Genomic DNA, 24,161 nt, shown 5'->3' with positions numbered 1-24,161 from the left:
TGATCCTGGCTCGAGCTGCAGTTGTCACTGTTAATGTCCCTGGGTGTGTTGGTGGTGGTGGCACCGGACTTGCTGGGATTTACCTCCCAAAGCTGGATTTCTGCACCATTTAAAGCCTGGAGGAGTGGGTGTAACTGTTCCCTTGTAGCCCACCTGACACCAGGTGAAGGCTTGCTGTGCCTTCTAAGTGTGGGGTGTGAGAGGATAAGCTTCTAGGGGTGAACTCAGTGCAAACTTTTCCCTAAACTATATGTTTTCCACCGGTTTTAAAAAGAACTGTGGTATTTTTTTGTCTCGTCTGGTAATGAGATCAAAAAGTAAATGTCTCAGATTCCATTAATTTAAAGAAATAAAACCTTTCTGATGGCTCATGCCAGTATAAAATTGGTTTCCCTATGACTAATGTGACACAGCACACAGAAATGGTGTATTTTTGTGAGTTACAACTCAGAAGGTATTTGCAGACAGTGATTCATGACGGGGAATACAACCCTTCTGATCAGTCCCCACCCAGTTTCTCCGCGTGCTTTGAATGTATCTCATTCTTCAGGGCTGGTCTAGGAAAAGTTGATTTCATTCACCAATGTTAGATAATCACGGTGTGTGGGTGGAGGGGTTAAAACTTCAGTGATTGCCTCATGTGCATAAAGTTACAGCAACAAATCCCTTTCCTGGCTTTATTTTTTTGTATTTTTGTGGTGATAGAAGAACAAAGGTTGGTGGGATTAATGTTTTTCAAAAATCCAGGTTTTCTTTGACAGATCGTAATAAAGAAGATTTCAGCAAGTGTTAAGACTTGGCTTTAATCCTTCTAGATGGTTTCTCTCAGTGGGTTTTCTGGACTCAAAACATTTAATAACTTTAGATGCAAGGGTTTGGGTTTGCCTCTGTTTGGTTTGATGATAATACCGAGCCCTTGGTCGTTCAGCTGAGCAAAACACGTTGCTCATGAGTCAGTCACAAACCAGGAAAGGGGCTGAATAGCGATTGTGTTTGCATGTGCTGTGGATAAAGTTCCTGCTGTCCTCATGCAGAATGGGACACCAGGAAAAAACACTGCCAAAAGCTCCTTCTGAGGGTTCCAGCAGCCACAGCCAGCCCTGTCCGGTGGCTCAGCTCTGCCCTCGCTCCTTTGTGCAGCTTCTACAACAAATGCACAGGAAACAGCCCCAAAGTGACACGCTGTGAAAACCCAGGAAGGCAAAATGCAGCTATTTTCCCAGCCTGTCTTCTGGTGTGTTACTGTTTTCAACAACACTCTGGCTGAAATGGGATCTGTAGTAAGAAATTTGTGTATTTGAGTGTTTATTCTCACTGTGCAAGGATAAATATTTGTGAGATCAGGGCCTTAGTTACCGCAGATTAACATTTATTTAAATACTTTAGGTATTTATAAACACGGGATTAAAAAAGGCATGTAGCAATGGCTTCTGGGTAATAAGCAAATGACTGCTCAGAACAGAACCACCCTGGTGACATTTACTTCCTTTTGTATTTTGCAACTCTGTGTAATAAAAAGACATGTTGGTTCTTTTTTGAGGATGGGAGGCAGATCAGGCTCCACTGTGGAGGGAGTGCTCGGTAGAAGGTGATCAGATTCAGGCCTAATTCTCATTTATATGACATTTCTTTTTCCATCTGAAGGTTTGCAGGATATTTTTTTCCCTGCCTGGGAGGCAGTAGGAGGGGAGGTCCCTTCCCAGAAGAACTTAAATGTGAACTTCCACATTATTTTCTTGAGCAAGCAGCGTGAGCTGTTAATCACATTCTCCATCCCAGCTCTTTGCCCACAGTAATGGGCCTGGGAAATAGTTCATCTAGTCCTACCCTAATTCCTGAAATTGCAGGACAGCTCTCTGGTGCTGGGTTGCTGCTGGAGAAGTGGTGGAGCTCAGATATCTCAAGTATGCTTCTGCCAGGGCTTTGATGGAGGAATTCAGAGCACCAGGAAGCTCCTGGGATCTCTCACACATGGGTCAGGGGTGGCCTGCTCTGTTCCCTCAGTGCCTTCTCTGTCACCCCTCTTCCACTGCAGCTCCCCAGACCTTTCTGGGGAGAAGTGGTGCTTTGAGGGGTGCCGTGGTGAGAGAGGAAGGCGGGGGATGCCTGTGGGGCAGCAGCTCTTGGCGTTGGCTCTCCAGGGCTGGAAGCTCTGCCTGGGAGGCTGTTGCTGTGTCACTGCTCCAGGTGAGCTGTTCCCAGGTCACTGGTGGCTTGTTTGTGAGGTTTGGGTTCTCCTGCGTTGCTGTTGGAAGCAGTGCACAGTCCAGAATGGGTCAGACACAGAGCCAAGCATGGTCTCTTCTCCCTGCTGCTGTGAATCAAACCCAAACCATGAGCTGTTCCTTTGGTTCCTGCTGAAAGTGCTCGCTGAGAACTGAGCGCTCCTCTTGTGTTTGATCGTGGAACCCAGAACAGTTTGGGTTGGAAGGGACCTTGAAGCTCATCTCATTCCTGCCACAGCTTCCACAGGCCAGGTTGCTCCAAGGCCTTGAAGATGCAGCCTGCAGTCCCTCTGCTTGGAAGGGGTTTGTTTCATGTGAATGGTGACGAATTTATTTGAACAGCTCCTTTGTGAAGCAAAGCCACACACAGATTTGAGATTGAAATCCCCTAATTGTGAAGTGAAGGGCATAAAAGGAAGTGTCTTTTCACCTAACATAATAAATATGGGATTTGCTGCCCCATTATCTCATGGATGCATCAGTTAGGGAAGTGATCAGACAGTTTAGGGAAGTGAAATCCACGAAGGACGGTTAAATGATAGTGTTTGTTTCCACGTGGTCTTAAGGTGCAATGGGGTCCTGCAGCTTGGAAAAGTAGGGAGAACTCTGACTCTGTGCTGGCCTTGTTCCCATGCTCTTTTCGTGCTGCACCCGATGCCTGGCTGTGATAGAGAGAGTTCATGGGGTGTCTGGGGGCTGGGTGATCCAGCGTGGCTGTTCCAAAGTCCTGTGACTTCATTCACTGGTGTTCCCAGTGATGTTCCAGAGCAACCTGCCTCTTCCAAGCCTCCATTTCTCCCCGCTCATCAAACTGGGCTAATGACTCTGACCTTTTGTTTGTAAAGCAAAAGGAAAAGGATCAACAAAATACTGGAGCTTATTTACTATCATTACTGAAATGATGAGCAATGCCACTTTGCAGCACTTCAAAGAGGCTGTGCTCGTAAGATGCTGGAAATCCCTTGAGAGAGAAAATGTTTCAGATGGAGAAAGAGGAGCGGGAGTATTCCTCACATTTTCATTTCCTAAGTGCACTCCCCTGCAAGGCATGGAGCACTGTCCCCCTCCCAGCTGGGCACTTTACATCATGCTGACAAAATGTGCTGGTTTTGGTAAACTCCAAACTTGCTGGAGTCAGTGCTCCAAGTTCTGCATCAATTGTTCCCATGCTGTGGAGTTGTGCAAAGTCCTCTTGTTGACCTATTGTATTACCACTAATAAGATTGAATGTGGTTTTAATTTCTCATTTCCTCTTTCTCTGGATGCCCTTTTCCTACAGCTTAGAGTCTTCCTTCAGGTCTCTCTGTAGCAAAAGTCTCTTTCTGTGCTCAGAGAAGGAGCGATGCTTTGCTTTCAGAGCGCTCCGCACTGGAGGGCTTTAAGTGGCATTCAGAGGAGGCTATCAGCCACAATATCTGATGTATTGGTGTGGCTGCAGTTCATGCATGGAGTGCAAAAAATGGGATTTAATTGGGAGGGAGGGGGAATAGCGGCCTTGGCTGAATGGATGGGTGAAAGTTCCCCGACCACCCCTTAGCCCGGCGAATGCTTGAGTGCTTGCCAGAGCGGAAGCGAGTTCCCTTTCAGGCACCCTGCCTTTGTCACCGTAAGAAAAAGCACACACGCACTCGTATGGGTTTGGCCTTGCAGCTGCAAAAAAACCCAACCAGGCGAGAGAGAACCATGCCCACACCCAGATCCTGTTCTTTCAATACCAGCAGCTGCGGAGCCGGTGCTTTGCTGGAGGAAAGCACAGAGCTATAAACACAGCTTGTGGAAAACCTTTACCTTCTGTCTAGGGCAGCATGAAATCACTGGCCGCTTCCCTTCTGCAAGCTAAATTAAAAACGGCTGTAATTAACTTATACAAAATAGCCTTTTGGTTGCTATTGAGAATTCAATATTGTATCAGGGAGGTTACATCTAGGGGCTGGCTTCACATGAGAGGTTTCCATAAAGCAGCTTATTATAGACCTTGTGGTAAGCTTGGCTAGAATGGCCTGCATCCTTAGCATCCCTAATACGGTCTAATCTCTCTTTTCCCAAAAAGATCAGTTCAATAAAGTGATGATTCCCCCTGTACTCCGGTACCTGGTGTGTTGCATCCAGCTCTGGGCCCCCAACACAAGAAGGATGTGGAGCTGCCAGAGAAAGTCCCGAGGAGGCCATGGAGATGCTCTGGAGCCAGGCTGGGAGAGCTGGGGGTGCTCACCTGGAGAAGAGAAGGCTCCCAGGGGGACCTTAGAGCCCCTTCCAGTGCCTAAAGGGGCTCCAGGAGAGCTGGAGAGGGACTGGGTCAAGGGCCAGGAGGATGGTACAAGGGAGAATGGCTTCAAACTGAAAGAGCAAGTTTAGGTTAGATTTTGGGAAGAAATCCTTCCCTGTGAGGGTGGTGATGCTGTGGCACAGGCTGCTCAGAGCAGCCCCCATCTGTGAAAGTGCCCAAGGCCAGGCTGGACAGGCCTTGGAGCAGCCTGGGACAGTGGAAGGTGTCCCTGCCCATGGCAGGGGGTGGAACAAGATGAGCTTTAAGACCCTTTCCAAGCCAAACCATTCTGGGATTTTATGGTTTCAAACACCCTTGAATAGGTTTGGATGGTCCAGAGCCTGGAGTTTGCACTGGAGATTACGTAAGGTGAGATCACTGCTGGGCTCAGAACATGCAAAATGGAAACAACTACAGTTTAAACTGAGTATTTTTCTGTCTGTCCCAAGGAGATTTCACAGGCATCTGTCACCAGAGCCAAGCTGAAACCTGACCCCTCTCTGTCAGACCAGGGGGGCTGATCGAAGCAGTGGGGCCTTGCTGGAGTCTGCTGGAAGGTTGTTCAGTCCTGCTGGCTGCAGGGATGGAGAAAGTGAGTCCAGGGATTGTCATGCTGTTGAGCAAAACCAGAGGACTGCTCCTCGCAGCTTCCTGCAGCTCTGCCTGAAATCCCACAGGGCAGCCTGGGATCCTGGGCCGTGCCTCGCACAGATGGCTGCGCACACACAAACGCTGCTTTCAGCATTTCTGTGGGATCACCTCACTGGACACTGCCGTGGGAGAGCTGGGTAATCCCAGATGTGGAGCAGGCCCCTTCTGCCCCAGCCCTGCTTCCTCTCCCCACCCTTGAACAGGACAAACCTTAGGTGTGGGGAAAACTGCCTGGAAAATCCCAGGTAGGTGATGCTTTTGGTGCTGGGGTGGCGGGGTCCTGCCTGTTGTCCCACGGTCACAGTGGTGCCCATCCTGCTGGGCTCCTGAGATCCCAGAGGCATATTCAGGCTCTCCACGTGGCATCCTGTTTAGATATTTATTTTTTCCCTCCACAATGGAAAGCCTGTGTATTATTTTGACTTTATTAAGATGCTGTTTATAAACCATTTTGACTTAGATGCCCAAGGCTGTTCTCTTGGTTTTTTGTGAGTAAAATTCCAGCAGATACAGCACTTCTGGAAAATATCAGGGAGTCAATGTCCTTTTTTTTTTCTGTCCCCTCATGTCAAAGGTTGACTTAAAATATTAATGCTGCAAAGATTCATTTAAGATATTAAAACTGTTCAGGCAAGAATACATGTACATATTGTAATTACTTCCTTTTTCTTACAATTAAAGTAATTGGATTATATTTAATGAGCTATTTACATTTAATAATTAAGAAAAGACTTATCTTTCCAGTATTCCCCAAGTGCAGCAGAAGGGTGGGGGCACTCAGAGCTGTGATATAATTATCTAGGCGTGAGTTGAAACTGAAAGAGCAGTTGAGCTCTATAGAAAACACTTGGAACTGGTTTGTTCCTACTCTTTCATTAATCAAAATAGTTTAGTGTGTGGCAAAGAAGGGAAGGCTGAGCTTAGCTGCAAATGAGACAGAGTTTATCTGCTGAAAAGGAAGGTTAAAATATGCTCGAACTTAACGAATAAGTCATTTAGGGGGAAAAAAGCACACCCTCTCTTTCCGTATTAATTACCGAGCGCTGCCCAGGAATGGGAACGCGCTGCTGTATTGTGAGTTGCCTTTGTCAGTGCAGCAGACACAAGCCTTTCCCGTGCCTGGGGAGGCTGCTGGGAAGGGAGGGAGCAGAGCTGCGCTCATTAGCGCGGGTCAGGCCGGGATGCAGGAGGGAGGCAGCGGGGCTGGGCCTGTGCGCAGGCATCCCCGCAGCCAGGGGCTCCTGCTGCACCTCCACGGGCAGCTCTGGGCAGGGGCACTGCTTGCCTTCCCTGCTGCACGGTGTCTCTTCTGCAGGAGCCTTTGAAGTGAGTTCAGCACCGGTACTGGCTGTGAGGCTTGGAAAATTCTGCCCCTCTGTTGCACCCTGGGGACCTCCAGTGCTGCTCCAGCTCGGGGGTGCTCAGCACAGGAAGGACGTGGACCCGGTGGGGCGAGTCCAGAGATGCTGCCAGGGCTGGAGCCCCTCTGCTCTGGGGACAGGCTGGGACAGCTGGGAATGTCCAGCCCGGAGGAGGCCCCAGGGAGACCTTAAAGCCCATTCCAGTGCCTGAGGGGGCTCCAAGGGAGCTGGAGGGGGACACTGGGCTGGGGGGAATGGCTTCCCGCTGCCAGAGGGCAGGGTTAGGTGGGAAATTGGGAAGAAACCCTGTGAAGGTGGGCAGGCCCTGGCACAGGGTGCTCAGAGCAGCTGGGGCTGCCCTTGGATCCCTGGCAGTGCCCAAGGCCAGGCTGGGCAGGCTTGGAGCAGCCTGGGACACTGGGAGGTGCCCCTGCCGTGGCAGGGGGTGGAATGAGATGACCTTTAAGGCCCTTTCCAACCCATACCATTCCAGGATTGTGGCATTCTAGGACTGAAACCTGCCCAGGCCCCTCCCTACATACTCCTGAAATGTTTTAGAGCTATTGTGTGCTTTCAGTACCCGAGTACACCAGAGCTACCTGTTGACTGACGCTCGTGATGCCGCTCTGTGTTGTCACTGACCTTGTATCCTTGCCCAAATTATTCACTGGTTTAGTAGAGAGCATTCTGCTCCCTTTGCTGCTCCTGTTTCCTAGGAAGCAACAAAGCCAGAGCTCTTGTGGCGCTGAAGGAGTCCTGCCTCTCTCTCCTGATGTATACCCTCACAGCAAAGACCTTGAAACCTTTCTGTTCTGGAGCTTTAATTCCTGTTTAATCAATAGTTCTATATTCTGAGAATCAAATCCCTGTGACAGCTCTCTTTAATTGAGCTACACTGCCTTTCTCTTGTCACGTCTCTTCTAGAGTTTTATTTAAATGCATTTGTTCTGCCTGTAGCCTAGTCAGGTATTGATAGGAACACCAGGTGACCCTCTTTGTTTAACTTGTTTTTCAGCTAAATGAATGGAAACATTAATTAGTGCGATGGTTTGTTTCTTAGGAATTAAAAAAATAAAAGTCTAGGTCAAACTGCTGGCTCTATTAGCACTCCAGCAGAAGCCAGGAGGATCTGTATGTTCCCCATTAGTGACACCCCCATCCTTCCACCCCCAGACAGATTCCTGACAACAGCTCTGAGCGAGTCCCTCTCCAGGAGAGCAGCCTGGTATTTATTCCAGCAAGATCATCTTCAGCAAAGCTGATAACAAAAAGTTTAAAAGGAAGAGCCAAATTTTCAGTCACACCTGTGCAATCCCCTTGAGGGCAGTAAATGATGATGATAATGCATGAGCCAGACAAAAAAACCCGCAGAAAATGGCTTTCTGAGCCTCTTTTGCATTTTTCAGAGCCAGCAGACTGGAGAGGGGGGGGAAAGGCAGAGGAGGAAAAAAAAGGTTTATTTTTACTCTGGGATTGGAGCGGGCTGGATGTTCGTTGTGTCAAGGACTGCACGCTGTACCATCCTGGCTGTGCTGTGGGATCAGGGCTGATGTTCCTCTGTGGGAGCCGGGCTGTGGAAAAGGGCAGCGCTGCTCTTGCCCCACGTTATTGCCCAAACATCCTCTTTCATAACGCTGCACATCGGGCCTGCAGGGTTCTCCACTTGGTGACTGAAGTGCCTTATTAGTACACAGAGGGCTTGTGGATGTGGATTTTTGTCATCGGCTAAGTGCGTTCTCCAAAGGTCCTGGATTTTCAGTAGATCCTGCTTCAGGAGAGCTTTTGTGTGATGGTGGGTGGAAACACAGCGTGTGCTTCCCATCCCACCGGCTGCTGGGAGATGGTGGGCAATGTTTCCCACTGCCCGGGGGGGTTTTACCCGTCCGTCTCCCCCGTGGTTTTTTGGGAGAATAGACCACTGTGAAAGGAAGCAGCCCTGCAGCTGCCCTTCACTGCTGACTCCTGCTCAGCTGCTGGCAGGCTGGGCTGGTAATGACAGATGAGCCTGTGATGCATTTTTGGGAATGAATACTTGTTACAGCTGGCGGGATGGAGTAGTTTGTGGCATCACATGGCAGTTTGCTCTATAATTTCGCTCCCTATTGCTCGGATGCAGCACTGATTGCTGGGTCTCTCTCGGAGCGTGGAACTGGAGCATTTCTGATTGCCGCATCCCACTTCTCTGTGGCTGCATTGTGAGCTTGGATATAGCCCTGAGCACTCAGCACAGCCTTCTGCTGATTTTTTTTCCCCCCTCAGTTCTCCCTCTGTGTGTGTGTGTGGCTGCTGCTTCCCTTTCTGCAAGTCTTTTGGGGTTACATAAAAGCCAGTCTCTTTCTGGCCATTACAGCTACATGGGGGAGTAGTTACTGCTGAGAGAAGCTTGAAATTGGAAGCAGAGTTGTCACAGACATTAGAAAGAACAGTCGGTCTGCGTTGGCAAGCTACTGAGTTAAGTCTTATTTCATACTGATGGGAATTTCAGATCTGATTATCTCCTTTCCCCCTCATTCCCAGAGCTGCTGGTGTGCCCAGTCCCCCGATGGGCACTCCTAGAGGCGGCTCTCCAAAGCGCTCAGCTGCAGGCTGGCTCTCCTTCACTCTGCTGCCTGTTCGTGTCCAGGCTGAGGATTCTGTAAGCCCTGCCGAGGGCAGGGTGGTTGGTCACCCTGACGTACTTGGAAACGAAGCCTAAATTCCCTTCCCTTTCCCAAAAAAGCGCTCTGCCCTCCTTAGGTGCTTTGTGCTACACCAGACACTATGACAGATGATCTCACTGCTGGGGTCCAGATTTATTTGCAGATGGTCCCTGAGCTAAGGGGTTGTGTGTCACATTGAGCGGGGAATTACCCAGGTGACTCCCAGTAACGCTATGCTAACTGGTCGAATACCAGTGAGGAGAGCCTTGCCAGATCTCTCCCTCCACCTCACCTGTTATTTACAGCTCTTTGTGTGCATTGCATCCGCAGGGCTCGCCTTGGAGTCCTGCCTGCCTTCTCCTCTGCACCACCACAGTGACTGTGCTATCTGCCTGCTCTACAAAAAAGCCCCAGAAACAGGTCTGGTTCCTCCCTTGCCGTGCAGTGCTGCTTTCTGCTCTGCTCCAAAACACTTTTTAAGGAGGGTTTGCTCCGAGTTGCTGCTTTCAGTTGACGGAACTTGCGTTGGAAAGCAAATACTCACTGCTAAAACATCCCTGTATTGCTTCTCAATAGTTGTAATCAAAGTCTGTCTCCTTTATTGTTCCTAGCAATTGTTCAATTTTACTGTGCCAGCCCTATTTATTAAAAATAGTCAATAAGACAGAGCTTTGTGCAAGGGGTTTATGGGCTGGCAGTTCTTGTTTGAAACAAACCAATTGTACTTGATTCTAATCCAGAACTGGGATTCCTGAGTGATCTGCTGCAGCAGAGCTCACGGGGAGAGCGGTCGATGGCTTGCTGATAAGAAATCTTGGAGCAGCACGCTTATCTTGGATTTACCTCGGCTTTGCTTAAAGTGCTGGATTCAGAAAGACAAGAATTGCAAGTCACACGTTTTCCCCCCTTTTGGAGCCTGTGTTGGGCCACGCTTGTTCCCCAGTGCCTGAGAGTATTTACAGAACTAATTGCCAAAGTCAGAATCCTCTTAAAAGCTGGTGAGCAGGACGTTCAAGGTGAGAGCTTATTGTGGCAGGAGCAGGGTGTCAGATCAGCAGCCACGGGAAGAGGCTCTGCTCGTGGATCCTGCTTTCTTGGAGAAGCATGAGGCGTCCAGGACCACGGTGGGTGCAGTGAGAAAGGACAGGAGTTGTTGGGAAGGATGGTGGGGAGCAAAGACCTGGTGGATCCTGGAAACAAGGTGCCAGCTGAGGCTGGAAGATCAGTAGGAATGTAGGAGCAGTGAATTCGGCTTCCAGGGCTTTTTCATGCTCAGCAAACCTTTTTCTGGGCTGGAGCAGGCCGGGGCTCGGCGGAGCCTGCGTAAGCATTTTGGGAGAGGGGAAATTATGAGGCATGCTGGCAATGCCCAGCTGTAGGTGGGGCAGCAAGGGGAAAGGAGCTGCGGGGCAAAGCTGGGCCTTTCAGATGGTTTGGCTTTTAGTCACTGCCCTCACAACATCACCCAGGCTCTTGGAGCCTTCTGTGGTTCAAGTCATGACTTGGAGGCTTCAGAGGAAGTGCTTGGGAGCAGGTAGGAAGGGTCTGGCTCAAGTGGGAGAGGAAGATCATTTGTTCCCTTGTTTTTAAGAAGGTGTGAAGCACAGTGGTTGGGAGGATGAGTCTTCTGAACGTGGATTGATGCAGCAGGGTTTGTGGATTTTCCTTAGGGCTCTTCCAGCCAGCAGAGATCACTGAACTTCTTTCCTCTCACTGTGTTTCAATTTGATGCCTTTCTTGGTTTTCCATATTCATTAGAAATCTGTTGCAGAGTTTTCTGTTTCTAGAGGCAGTTTCCTTTTACTTCTAACATACTTGATCTCCTCTCCTGTTACCCTGGCATCAGGGCAGCTCCTCTGTGACCATGTCATTCTTGCAGCTTCTTTAAAAACAGTGTCTGCACCCCAAAACTCTACACTCCCGAAAGAAATCTAATCTCCAGCATTCATAAGCAAATAGAAACGCTTATCTTTGCCCCAAAGATAAGGATTTTCGGCCTTGCAATTCATTTAAGTTGCATCTGAATGGTAGGATTTAGTTATAATATATGGTCTGTGGTCATTGTGTGACAGTGACTAATGCTTGATGACCAGGCTGGCCAGCCAGGGTGGAATTCTGCTGCGCTGTCATGCCCTGAGCACGGAAAGGGAAGCGGTTCTGGATGGCCCGTGCTTGGCACTGCGCTGTCAGTCGCCTCCTTAATGACTCTCTTAAAGAATAACAGCATCAGCCTCCCAGAAAGCTTTTTCAGCTCTGTCCTTCTTTCATTTGCTGTGTCTCCTCCCTGTCCCCAGCTCATGCCTTGTGCTGCCTCCAGTGTTTTGCCTCCTCTTCCCCGTTCCCCCTTTGCTCTCACACCTTGCCCCTTCTCCACACCTGCTTTTCTGCCCTGACTCCTGCTTTTGAAATACACCACTTATTTTCCAATCCACACTATTAATCTTTGTCCCACCTACTCGCGAGGCATGAAGGTTTTACAGGAGCCCATTAGCTGTTATCTCTATCCCTACCCTCCAAACCCTCCAGGAAAAAGCAAGGTCTTACAGTCTTCTTGAATGGACATCACCCGCTCTTTTTGCAGGTCCCAGATTTCCTTCGTAAAATCTTGAAGCTCCTCATCCTTCTGCTCAGAAGAGAGGAATTTGTGCTTCAAAATGCCTCTTATCCAACAGCTGCTGGGGGAGCAGGGCGGTTGTCCACAGCCCGTCCTGCCCTTCCTGCCGTGATCATCTCTGACGCTCCCCAGGGTTCATTTAAGCCCTGAGTTTGCTGGCTGCGGGCTGGGCTTAGGGCAGCAGAGCTGTCCCCACGGCCTTGGGAAGTGCTGCTGTGATCATGAGGGAAAAACTCCTTCTGCACAGGAGTGTGGCTGGGAGGGTGGGGGTGGCTGCCAGGGTGAGCTGGGCTACAAAGGGAGCCTTTTTCTTGGCCTTTGTCTCTGCTGTCTTGTGCCAGTGCAAATTTGTGCTGTACGTGTGCTCTACCTTAGCTTTTCTTTGAAGAAAAGCAGTTCTCACCACTACTCCTTGCTTTTACTTTCAAAACATGCTTTGAAGGCAAACGCTTTTGGGGTGTCTGTATACAGGCAATCTATTCAGAGCCTTTTTTGGTTGGTGTTTGAGGCACTGCTCCCATTTTCTGCACTGTCTTCCCCATCCTTGCAGAGATCAGTGTTACCTGCATTTATCCAACCATGCTACCCATCATCCTGGGGTTTTTTTTGTCTCCTTTTATACAGAACACTCCCATCTCATCCCCCACTTCCAGGCTTATTTTTCCTGTTGCTGTTTTCCTTCTGTCTGTCCTCTGCCTTGGAAGGTTTCCAGCCAGGCTGTCCAGTCCAGCTCTGCAGATCCCACCGTGTGTGCTCCCTGGCCAAGCCCTGGGGAAGCACAGGGGAGAAGCTGGATGCAGGCAGCCTGCAAATGCTGCCTTGTTTATGAGAGCTGCTTGTTGGTGCAGACTGCAGTCTGGGGGGAGCTGGGAAAGTTTGTCTGGCATGAAGCACTAAAGCTGACAAAAGATTGTAGGGCTTGGGCTGGAATCGATAAAACACGGGGTGTTGGGAAGGGAAGGTCAGAGCCCTTCCTTAGTTCACCCTGTTCTTTAAATATCCCAGCAGTTACTGATGGCTGCAGTGGACACGGGGAAGAACAGCACGGACTCCATCCTCAGAGGAGGATGCTTTTATTTATTTGGATGCAGACCTGGCTCCCCTGTTCCGTAAGGCGTTCGGTGTTGGGGACCCTTTCTGTGCAGCCTGGTCTCACGGCAGGAGGTTGGAACAGGATGAGCTTTAAGGTCTCTTCCAACCCAAACCATCCTGGCATTCCGAGATGCTGTGAAATCCCTCGTGTAGAGGTGTTGCAAAATGGTAGCAACCTACATCTGCTTGTCTGGGAGATATCCCAGCGCCCGGTGCTGCGGCTCTTGAACTCCTCTGCCTTAATGGGTCAAATTTAGCAATTCAAAATCTGGCTTCTGAGGTAATTAGGAGGGATAATGCCCACTTCTTCCTCTTAACACCCTGATAGAAAAGCATCCAGGAAGGACTCCTGGACCTCAAAGATAAGCTGCCAGCTGCCACAGAGACTATCAAAGGGTGGCTCAAAGTCAAGAGCAAACAGCTGATTTTTTATGGTTCTTGGGTTTTTGCTGGTGGTGACAGGAAGCCATGTTCCCCAAGCTGTTCGCTTCCTGTTTTATTTTTACACCCAGCCCGAGCAGATCCGCATGCCTATCACATGGGAGCTGCCTGCTTCTCCTGGGTTGTTCCTCAGCTGACCTAGAAAAGTGATTCTTTCCCCTTCTAAATTAATCAAGAACTTGGGATGTATTTGCTTTCACTTAGTCCTAAAGATTTCAGGCGTATATGATGCTCCTGATCACACAGGTTTCCATCTCCCTCCTGGAGCTGGACGATCGGGGAGGGAGCTGTTTGAGGCTTAAACGTTTGGGCCTGTTGGCAAAGGAGGTTTTTGTTAGTTCAAGACACTGACCTGCGCATAAAAACGTTTTCTGTCCAAAGCATAACTTCCAGACACTTAGGTTTTCTCCAGGTTTTTTATTTTATTAGTTTTTTAAAGAACTGGAAGTTTGTCCCGCCTGTTGTACAATCAATCCTGACTTGCCTCTGAGCACACTCCAGTCCTGCATCCTGATTAGAGCTCCCTCAACCTTAAACTGCTCTAGCACGAAAACAATGGTCCAGTGTAAACCTCATCCCCGGGGGATTTCCCAAGGGAAGAGGGGTGCAGCCTGCAGGATAAGGAACAGTCACCAGAAAGTTTCCTGGTCAGCTGCAAGCGCTTCCTGTTGTTCCAGGAGAGCCCCGTGTGCTGCTCCAGGAGGGAGGCACCACGTGTGCTTTGGCGTGCTGGGAGAAGCCTGTTTTGTTCTTTCTTTTTCTGTGTAATAACGTCTCCTGTCTTCATCTGCACGGTCTAAGCAGCTATTGATTGCAGGTGGGGAGTGTTTCTGCAGAGGAGCTCGCGAGCGGGTGCCAGGCGCTGTGTGAGCGCGGGAGGCAGGAGCCCTGTCCGGGCTCCGCCTGGCTGGGAAGGGAGCAGCAGCAGCGCTGCCAGAGTGGGCCAAGATGTGGAGTTCTCCATCCCTGCCTCTGTACCTGGGCTGGTGGGGCTCTGCTGCCGCTGCGAGTCAGAGAACAGGAGGATCTTTATTTCTGATGAAGCCGTTTTCTCAGGGTGGGGAGCTGGGGGAAGAAGGCTTATAAGTAAAGCCGTTTGAGAGCAGGAAAAACGAACACCATGGCTCTGGTGTGCCTGGAATTTGCGGTTGAGTAATCCTTTCCTGTTTCTTTTTTGGGTTGTTTTTCATCTTTCAGAACAGTGCCTGAAGCAGGTCCACCATGCCGTTAGTAACGAGGAACATTGAGCCAAGGCACCTGTGCCGTCAGACGTTGCCTAGCGTTCCGAGCGAGCTGGAATGCGTGACCAACATCACCCTGGCAAATGTCATTCGACAGCTGGGCAGCCTGAGTGAGTACCATGGCGAGCCTGCGCGTTGCCCTCAGGAGTCGCTACTGCTCTTTATTTAGCTCCCTTTCTACTCTCGTGTTCCTATTTCTCCCCCATCTGCCTTCCCTGGGTAATGCTAAAATGTTTTCCTAAAGAAATCCGATGCTAATTTCATATCCCTGGTCCCACTGCCTTCCTATCTAAGAGAAAATGGGGAGGGGGGTGTGTGTATGTGTGTGTGCATGTGAGAGGCTGCAGTGAAGCTGCAGATGGAAGGATGGAGCACAACTCAGGCTTGTAAAATGGGAGGCTCTGGGAGCAGGCAGGATCTTGTGTCAGAGAACGTGCCTGTAATTGCACGCGCTACTAAATGGAGCTTGACTCTGTTGAATCTACACCATGTCAGTAGTCTTATTTTTAATGAAAGATAATTAAAGCCCCCACGCAGAAGCTCCAGTTTGCCCCTGCTGCTGTGTGTTGCGTTGTGAGACCCAAAGACCTGTGCGAGCCGAGTGGTGCCTCCAGAGCGTCGGTGGTTTGGGGCTGCTCGCTCAAATGGCAGCGCGAGCTGGAGCGATGCCTGGCTCAGCTCTCCAGTGGGCTGACCCTGGCCTTGGAAAAGCTGGAGGGAAAACACAGGCCTACATGCCGTAGGAGAAACGAAGAGTTAATTGTGGTCTCTCCGGGATGGCTCCATACTCTGTTGAAATGCTCTGGGTTCTGATTAACCACCTTTGTCCTTGAAACGAGACTTTGATAATCAAATTAATCTATTGTTTAGCTTCTCTGGGGTGTTTGCAAGCCCTTCTGCTTGCTCTGCAAAGCAAGCCCTTGTCTTCCGCCATGTGGCAGGCAAAGTTTGGGTGCAGCCTCTTTCCAGCAGTGCGAACCGTGGCTGTCACTGAAATCTGGGCCCGTGTTTGCTGCCAGTCGGTGTCACATTCTGTTGGGTTGGAGAAATGTCACTGCACAGGCGAGACCAGGCTCTCTGCTCGCGTTCAACTGGCCCTCGTTGCTCATTTGTTAGGTCTGGTAGCCAAGATGGTTGTGGAGTGTGAGTGAAATCCATCTCGTGCATGTGAAATGGTGAGGAAGGAGGCAGTAAAGCTGTGCAAAGCCCAGCTGCAGGGAAGGCTCATCCCTGCTCAGAGACACACTGTGGGTTAGTGTGACAGCCCTGGCCAGATCCCACAGGTTTAGACCTTCTTCGCACAGATATTCAAAGCTGCTCTGCTTCTGAGGCACTGGGAGCCAAATCACAGCCTGGTTTCTTCTTGGGGAAGGTACCCTGGGAGCTGGGATGGGGGATGCAGGGAGAAGGTGTGAGCTGCTGGACCAGTCACAGGTACCTGGGGGGAAACAGGAGAGGTGCCTGCTGCTGACACTTGGTGTGAGAGGAGAGCAGGGCAGGCAGGAGGGAAATGCTGAGCACCATCCGCTCCCCAGGGTCAGCAGTATTTTAAATAAAGCAGGGTTTAGACTATGCTTGCACCCCAGTGACCAAACTCCTGCCCCCCGCCCTTTCTTCTCTCCAAAATTCAAATTCTCTCTCTCCCTGTACCTTGACTATTACAGGAACGTAGAGCAGGTTCAGTAGGCTGTGACAGCCCTGTCAAGTGAATAATCAGCCATGCCTGGTGCACCACAGTCTCTTTACAAAGACGCAAACATAAATCTTGTCAAACTTTCATATTCCAGTGAGTTTACCCTTCGTTACTATCGCAGCTGGGAGCACTTTGTATAAGTCGACTGCGCGGTTTTGTGTGATTTTACAGAATCCACAAGCTAAAGATGGAAGGACCTATTAAATCATGCCGTCTGTCTTCCTGCCAGCGCATGACAAAGATAATTCTGATTGTAAGCTGCACTTCTGCAGTCAAAGTAACTAAACTAAAAAATTAATCTCTGTCTTACCCCATTTAAAAGTGTTTGTGAAGCTCAGGCGACGTGTGAGATGCTGGGTGATAACTCCAGGTGCACTTACACAGGGGCAGGTGAACACAGACCATCTCTTCTCTCTTCAGGGTCAAAACCAGCATAGAAAATGCTGTTATATATTATTTTATACTTGAAATATACATTGCAAACCAAAGACTTCATTTTCCCCTAGTGCTTGTTGCAGTTCCTTGTGAAATTCAGAAATGTTTTTCACTTCTTGTGAAAGTAGAAACGAAATTGCAACTTTTCTTTTTTTGAGCTATTGCTGGAAGGTTTTGCATTTTCCCACAGATAAATTTTTGCTCTCTTTGGGTCAAACAGGAGAGCTGGTCTGTGCTGATGTTGAAAATGGAGATTGCTTCACAAAACATGGCTACAACGAGAGCTACCTGGCCCTTAGATCTCCAAACATAAAATCCTTCTCATGAGTTTGGGTTTGTTAATTGAGCATATGTGGAGTCTGCATTGTCTAGGAGGGTGGAAGGAAGAGGTCAGTTGAAGTTAACCTTCAGCATTTGCTTTCTACAAACACTTGGACCTGGCATTGCCACCAAAAGGGGTGGGGAAGGTTGAATTTTAACCTGGCTTGTTCCCCGTGCTTGGCAGTGTAAGGAGATCTCCTGGGAGCAGGAACAAGGAGTTGATATGTCAGCTTAGATAGCTGGGAGTGTTTGTGCAGCTGGGCTTTGGGGGATGCCCTCGCCTCGCCCTGTGCAAGGGTGCTTTGTCTCTCTGACTGTAGACAGCCATGTTTTCCACAATTGCTGTTGAAATTAGACTTCCAACTGGTTTTTCTTTCCTGAATGTCGGAGAGGATCTTTAGGAGTAACAGATTCCAGAGCAAACTGTTGACCATATGATGATGCACTTCAAAACCAGACTGCTTATTGGGAGCAGCCTCGTACTCGGCAGCCGTGGCTGGAAATGTTTCCCATCAGTGGGAGCACCACGGGCCCGTGTCTGCGGTCGGTGCCAAGCCTGCTCTTGGTGGGGCTCCCTGGCTTGGGTTGTGCCCGTGAGCAGAACAAAAAAGCAGGACTCAGTGGAAGCTCTCGGGTTTCTCCCACCTCTGTCTGCCTGTGGCCATCTCCTGTTGCGCTGTAGGGTTTGGACTCCTAGGGACGGGGCCGTGTTCTCATTACTGCTGTGAGTGGTGCAGCTCCTGATCTGAGCCCGGGCTCTCTCGTGGCCCAAACCATGGGTGGTGCTTGTCACAGCAGCCCACTGGGTAGTCCAAGCTGTTCCAGAGGGAATGTCCCTGACTGAGAAGTTCCCCTTTGGTTTTGATTCAGAATCAATGTGAATGCATCAATTTTTCAGACACTGCCACCTGAAGGAACAGCGGGGTCAGTGCTGTCACTGCAGTTCCAGCTCCAGCTTCGGGATCCAGGACTGGGTCTGCTCTCTACTTCCAGAGTACTTTGAGCTTGTAAATGTGTGCCAGCTCCCCTGGAGGCAGGCCTGCTGGAGACTGGGAGCCTTTGAGATTCTCCAGAGCAATAAAAATCTAACTGTATTTCCTTGTCTAATTAACAGAATAGCAGAGAATCTTAAAGGACTTTCAGATGCATCCACATTCAGACCAGTGTAGTGTTGTCAGCCCTCTTTAGTTTGTTACTCTAATAGACTTTAAAGTGTGTCTCAATTGTTTCTTTATTGCTTGAAGATCCCTTGGAAATGTCAGGTTTTGGTGGAACAAAGCACTTTCTTCCTGGATGTTAAACTCAGCTGTGACAAACTTGAAAAGAAGAGTGGTTTGTTCTTTCTTTCTTTCTTTCTTTCTTTCTTTCTTTCTTCATGAAAACAAGCTGGGAGACTGAGTGTGGTCTGATGTGGTTCATGAGGGTAATGTGGACACTTTAATATTGCAGGTAAATCTGCAGAAGACATATTTGGAGAGTTGTTTACTCAAGCCAACACCTTTGCCTCTCGGGTGAGCGTTCTCGTCGAGAGAGTTGACCGCTTGCAAGTCAAAGTCACTCAGCTGGATCCCAAAGAGGAGGAAGGTAATGGAGCGGGGCACAGGCTGAGCATGGCGAAGGTTCTCGTTGAGTCAGCGTGGTTGGTTCAGCCCGTGAGCCCAGCATGACACTGCCATGGGTGTTGGAATGTGTTCTCTGGGGCCGAGAGGGGCTGTTTCCCTGCCTCCCAGCAGAGCACTTGCACAGCTGCTCTGGCTTTGCTCCTCGGTGACTCCGCGCATGGGAACTCGCTCTCCAGCAGTTGGGTGGCAGTGGATGAGCTGCTGGAGCTTGGTCACAGGGCTTCCAAAGCCCATGGGCCGCGCGGAGAGCCGTGTTGATGGAGCAGCAGATCTTGGCAGCACGCTGGAGGTTTGATGGGTTTCCCAAGGGATCTGTGGGAAAAGGAACCTGACCTTAAGAACTGCAAAGCATGCCAAGAACTCCAACTGAAATCAGATGTTCGCTGCTTGGGCTTCAGGGTCGTTGGCCTGGGTCAGGCTGTTCTTCACTTGTTCTCTTCTTTACAGTCTCCTTGCAAGGCATTAACACCAGGAAGGCCTTCAAAAGCTCCACCACTCAGGACCAGAAGCTCTTTGACAGAGATTCTCTCCCAGTGCCTGTCCTCGAAACCTACAGGACCTGCAATACCCCTCCACCTCTCAACATCCTCTCACCTTACAGGTAGGGCTGCAGTACCTCCTTGTTCCCTTGCAGGGAAGAGCCCCTTCCTCCCAGCCTGCCAGGGAGGTCCTTCCCCGTGCTGTGCTGGACTGAAGCTGTTTCCACTGGGAAATTGAGTTGCTAAACAAATGCACCAGGAAATCTCTGTCCTTTGGATTATGTGAAACTTTGCTTTTGAGGTCGTACAGATGAACGTAGCTAGAAAATGATCTCTTAGGTTTTCTGCTGTCACTTTGGTGGGTGCCTCAGGGCCAGGCGTGGCTGGCTCTGCAGAACCGTGCTGGCTGTGCTGCAGATGAGGCATTTTTCTTGTGCTCCTCTGTAGCCCAGTGGCTCCTCTCCAAAGAGCACTCACCTGGCAGTGACTCTCACCCAGCTGGGTGCAGCAGGCTGCTGGTGATGCTTCCTGTGGCCTCCAGAGCCTGGTCTGAGACATCTGGTGGGCCCTACGCTGGCTGTGTAACCAGTTCTGAGCAGTCCCACTCTGATTCCATCTTGTAGGCAGGAGAAGTAAAGGGGGTCAGAATCCAGAGACTTATCCCACATCCATAAATATCTTCTGAGCAGGTAAAAAGTAATTACAGATAGCTGGAGGCAGCTGTCTCCTGCCAGACGCGGCTGCACTGCAAAGTGGGAGGAGAGGGAGTCTGTGTGTGCTCACTCAGGAGCTTCAAGGACGCTGCTGGTCTGATTTAGGGTTCCTGAGCTGGAGGAGGAGGTTTTTGCACACCAAAATACAGCACAAACAAAAGGGAGTTGGAGCAAGGGGCCTGCTGCTCTCCTGGTGATTGTTCAGAGCAGTGGAGCTCTTCAGGTGCTGAGTAACAGAGGGGTTGTGTGAGGGCAGAAGGAGTGGGACGTGGGAGAGCTGGGGTGGCTGAGATGGGGGGCTCTTCCTGCTCTGAAATGGGGGGCAGAGGCAAGAACAGCACTTGTGACCATCTCGCTGCACTTCTAAACCGTCTGAGATAGTGCCTTGTGTTCCCTTCCAAGAAATGTGTGACCTGATCCTTGTCTGTGTGGTTTTCTCCTCCCCCTGTTCCAGGGATGATGGCAAAGAGGCACTTAAATTCTACACAGATCCTTCGTATTTCTTCGACCTTTGGAAGGAGAAGATGCTTCAGGACACCAAGGATATCATGAAGGAAAAGCGGAAACATAGGGTGAGGAAGGGAGGAGTGGGAAGTGTTAATAAATTTTGGACTCCAAATTTACTATCCAAAACTCAGGTTTGCACTTTTAGACTCCTGTGGGATCAATTCAGTGAAGTTTTATCTGGTTTACCCACATCCTTGTTAATTAAAAAAAAGAGAACAAAGATACCTCTAATTGGTTTTTCCAAATGCCACTGTCTTTGGGCCTTAATGTTAAATTATATTATAGCATAAGAGATGTAGTGTTAACATACTTTATTTAGCTTTTGAGCAACTGGAGTACTAAGCATGAAAACAGACTGTGATTCTTCAATGAAGAATAACAAAGGAGAGATGAAGGGTGTGTTAGAATTCGGAGTGAGCCCATCTAAAGCCCAGTTCTCTGTGGGCAGGTGTCCATGTTGCACCCCAGAACACTGAACACCATGGGGGTGAAGGTGAAATTTGGGCATCTCGACACAGAGGCCAAAACCTGAATTGATTTGGGAAACCAAGCTTTTACTCTGCCCTCGAGCTGCTTATGCCAGGGGCTGGTGGTGGCAGCGTGTCCGGGCTGCTCTGGGCAACCTGCTGTTGTCTGGCATTTTTTACATTGTCTGTGCTCCAGCTTTTTTATATGGAAGATCTTTGGAGAGTGCAGCAATCCGGAAAGTAAACTAAAAATCCTCTTGGAGAATGTGTCTTGTTGTAACTGCTCCAGGTCTGTCCTGTCCCTCTCTATTCCCAGCGGATTTAAAGCAAAATAAAGCTTGTGTTTGATTCCTCCTCTCTTAGAAAGAGAAAAAGGAGAATCCGAACCGAGGAAATGTGAATCCACGGAAAATCAAAACCCGCAAAGAGGAGTGGGAGAAGCTGAAAATGGGACAAGAATTTGTGGAGTCAAAGGACAAGCACGGTCCTGCAGGGTAAGCAGGGCTGGGGCTGGGTGATTGGGATGCAGTTCACCCTGCGCTGCGGCTCCCCGGCTCCGGATCGATGCTGCCACTAATCAGATCCTCCCAAGTAAATCCGCCTGCTGATTTAAAATTTGCCAAATAAATCAGGGAGCTGGAGCAAGGTGGCAGGATTGGCTCTGGCTGCTCTCGCTGCCTGTGGGCACAGTGTGTTGGGAGCTTTGGCTCTGCCCCACGGCGATGCCCTTCCCTCTCACCCAGCCGAGGGTGGCATCTCAGTGCCATTGTGTGATGGCTTTGTTACAGTTCACAAATGGCTCTTCACACCCTAAAGTTGAAGCGGGGGCTGTCCCCATCCAAGTATTTCAAGCTACAGATCTCTCTTTAGCACTTCTGGCTTGGGAATTCATTTAACTTTTGACACCAGCAAGGCTGGAAGCAGCCCGAATTCCCCACAATGCTCTTCTTCCTTGCAGCTTCCTTTCATATAAGAAAAAAATCTCTCTTTAAATCACACTCTCCAGCTAAAAATAAAACTTGCTTTTAGTTTAATAAGAGAACAGGTTTGGTTTCTAGCAGGGGAATCGAGCAGCACAACAGCACCATTTTCTTGCTCCTCTCTTTTCTCATGTGAGTGTGTTCTTGTATTTGGATTCACTTGGGGTCCAGAGCCCCCAGAAATAGGGTGGTTCCCCCTCCCCACAGTGAAATGAGTCCACTGAAGGCATGAGAGTCTCTTTTCAGTACTATTCCAGCCTTGAATACTTGTTTTAATAGCATTGTGGTTTCCATTTTGATATTCTATTCTCGAGCTTATTTTTTGGCATCTTTGAGTGTCTCCTGCTTTTGCCACTGATGATACTCAGTGCAGCTGCAAGTTCTTTCAGTCCAGGTTGGTCAAAACACTCTTAAGTGCTTTTACAAAATCAAGTGTTAAAGAAAAATGCTTTTTTTTTTCACGTGTTTGCTTGTTTATTAAAATATATACTCCAGCTGTTCTGGTGTGCAGCAGCCATAAACAGGGCAGCACCTGAGCAAATTTTAACCAAAGAATTACATGGAGCAAACACATGCAGGTGTATGTGGTTTTCCACATAGGAGTCTTTGAGAAGTAAAGGGTTTTTTTAATGGTGTAAAATCATGGATTGGTTTGGGTTGGAAAGGGCCCTTAAGTCCATCCAGTTCCACCCCCTGCCATGGGCAAGGATGCCTTCCACTCGACCAGGTAACGCCAAGCCCTGTCCAACCTGGCCTTGGACACTTCCAGGGACCCAGGGGCAGCCAACCTCTCTGGACAGCTCTCTGGGGAAAAAAAATGAGCTTTAGACATTGCCCTGAGCTCTTGAAACGAGCTGTTTATGTTGCTTTTGGCAGGTACCCCTCCAACATGGTGTACCAGAACGGCAGCATCGGCTCCGGCGAGAGCATGGATGGGAGCTGCTACCCGCCACCGCCGCAGACTGACTCCATTGTGCCACCACCTCCCTCGTTCCCAGATGACAGCCTGCCTCCACCCCCGGTGGAATTTAGGTAAGCCTACGGGATCCCTGCTGTCACCAAGGAGTAGTAGGTGGTGTAAAAGGATGACATGAGGCAGGCTGAGGTAGTTCAGCAGAACTTCCTCACGGGTGGGGTGTGGGAACCAGAATGCTCCTGTCTGGAAGGGAAGTGCAACTGCAGGCAGGGACAGAGGCACAGGCAGCACAGCTCCCCATGAGTCCCAGCCACCATCACCATTCCCGGGCAGAAGGGGAGACCTAGAGCAGATTTACTCCACAGCAGTGTCCCAGTGAATGGCTTGGCCCATTGCCGTGATTTTCCAGTGCAGTTGTTCCATAGCTTGGACTCCTGTTCCTTATGTTCCATTTGCACAGCACTCGTGGAATTCTTGGGGGTGTCCTGTGCAGGTCCGGGGGTTGAACACGATGATCCTTGTGAGTCCCTTCCTGCTCAGGCTATTCCATGACAGAGCTTTGCAAAGAACAGCTTCTTTAACCTCTTTTGCTCTGATCTGTGAGAAATGCACGACACGGGCACTGGAGATGGAGATGTATTTAAGTTTCAAGGACTTGAGCACAGCAGCTGCCTCCTTCCCAGAGACTTGGGCGCAAGTTCAGGTCATTTGCTCTGGGTTGAATGAAATGGTGACTCCCAGGCACCTCCAGAGATGAGAGTTACGGTCCAGCAGTGGCTCAAGACGCAAAGGGCGAAACAAGAGTGGACTTTTCCTTTTCTTTAAAAGACATTAAAACAGAGTCAAGAGGAACAAGAGAAAGTCTGTCTGATAGACAGGGCTGCTTGGCTTCTCTCCATCTTATCCGAAGGCAGCAATGCTGCAGCAAAGGCTCTTGTGATGTGTCAGAGAGACCCAGCACTGCACTCTGCAGCCTGTGCCTCTCGGGCAGAGCAGACACGAGCTCTCAGATGAAGCTCTCACTGCCTTGTGCAGTTGCTTAGATCTCTGCCCAACCCCACAGATCTCCCCTCTTCTGGTTTTGTTTTGATGGTTGTTTTTAAGGAACCCTGGGAGGTAGATTTGATCTCCAGGAGTCTGTTTTGGATCAGCACTGTTAAAAATGGTGATGTTTTTGTGGCAGATGTACCTTATTTTTCTGTCTTGCCATGGAAGGACGTCTCAGTTTGGGGCTTCCCTTGCACTGGATGCCGCACTGTCACACGGGCAGTGGAGTCCTGTGGGATGAACAGAGCCTCCACAATGGGGGATTCAGTCCCTCTTGCCTTGGTGTTTTCCATAGGAGCACCTTGGGTCCCCATGTCCTCCCCTGCACTCCCCACGGCGAGCTCTGAGACGTGGCTGCTGCGCTCCAGCTCCGAGCCGTGGAGTCCAGGGGGAGATCCCTTCCCAGCAGGTGCTCAGAGCAAATACTTTCCTGGCACCCCCCACCCTCCTG

General features: G+C 49.7%; 1 protein-coding gene across 1 annotated transcript in view; it reads left to right on the top strand.

Moving 5' to 3' along the window:
- The window catches only part of WASF2 (WASP family member 2), a 28,077-nt gene that overhangs the window by 2,265 nt on the left and 1,651 nt on the right, over window positions 1-24,161 (top strand). Inside the window, 6 exon segments of the mRNA XM_038160725.1 lie at window positions 14,487-14,640; window positions 18,429-18,563; window positions 19,049-19,202; window positions 20,248-20,365; window positions 21,131-21,261; window positions 22,624-22,779. Coding sequence (XP_038016653.1) covers window positions 14,511-14,640; window positions 18,429-18,563; window positions 19,049-19,202; window positions 20,248-20,365; window positions 21,131-21,261; window positions 22,624-22,779 — 824 coding nt within the window. The 5' untranslated portion in view covers window positions 14,487-14,510.

The sequence above is a fragment of the Motacilla alba genome, chromosome 23 (genome assembly GCF_015832195.1).
Source record: "Motacilla alba alba isolate MOTALB_02 chromosome 23, Motacilla_alba_V1.0_pri, whole genome shotgun sequence".
NCBI lineage: Eukaryota > Metazoa > Chordata > Aves > Passeriformes > Motacillidae > Motacilla > Motacilla alba.
Note: the sequence above shows the minus strand (reverse complement) of the source record. Positions and strands in the feature narration are given on the sequence as shown.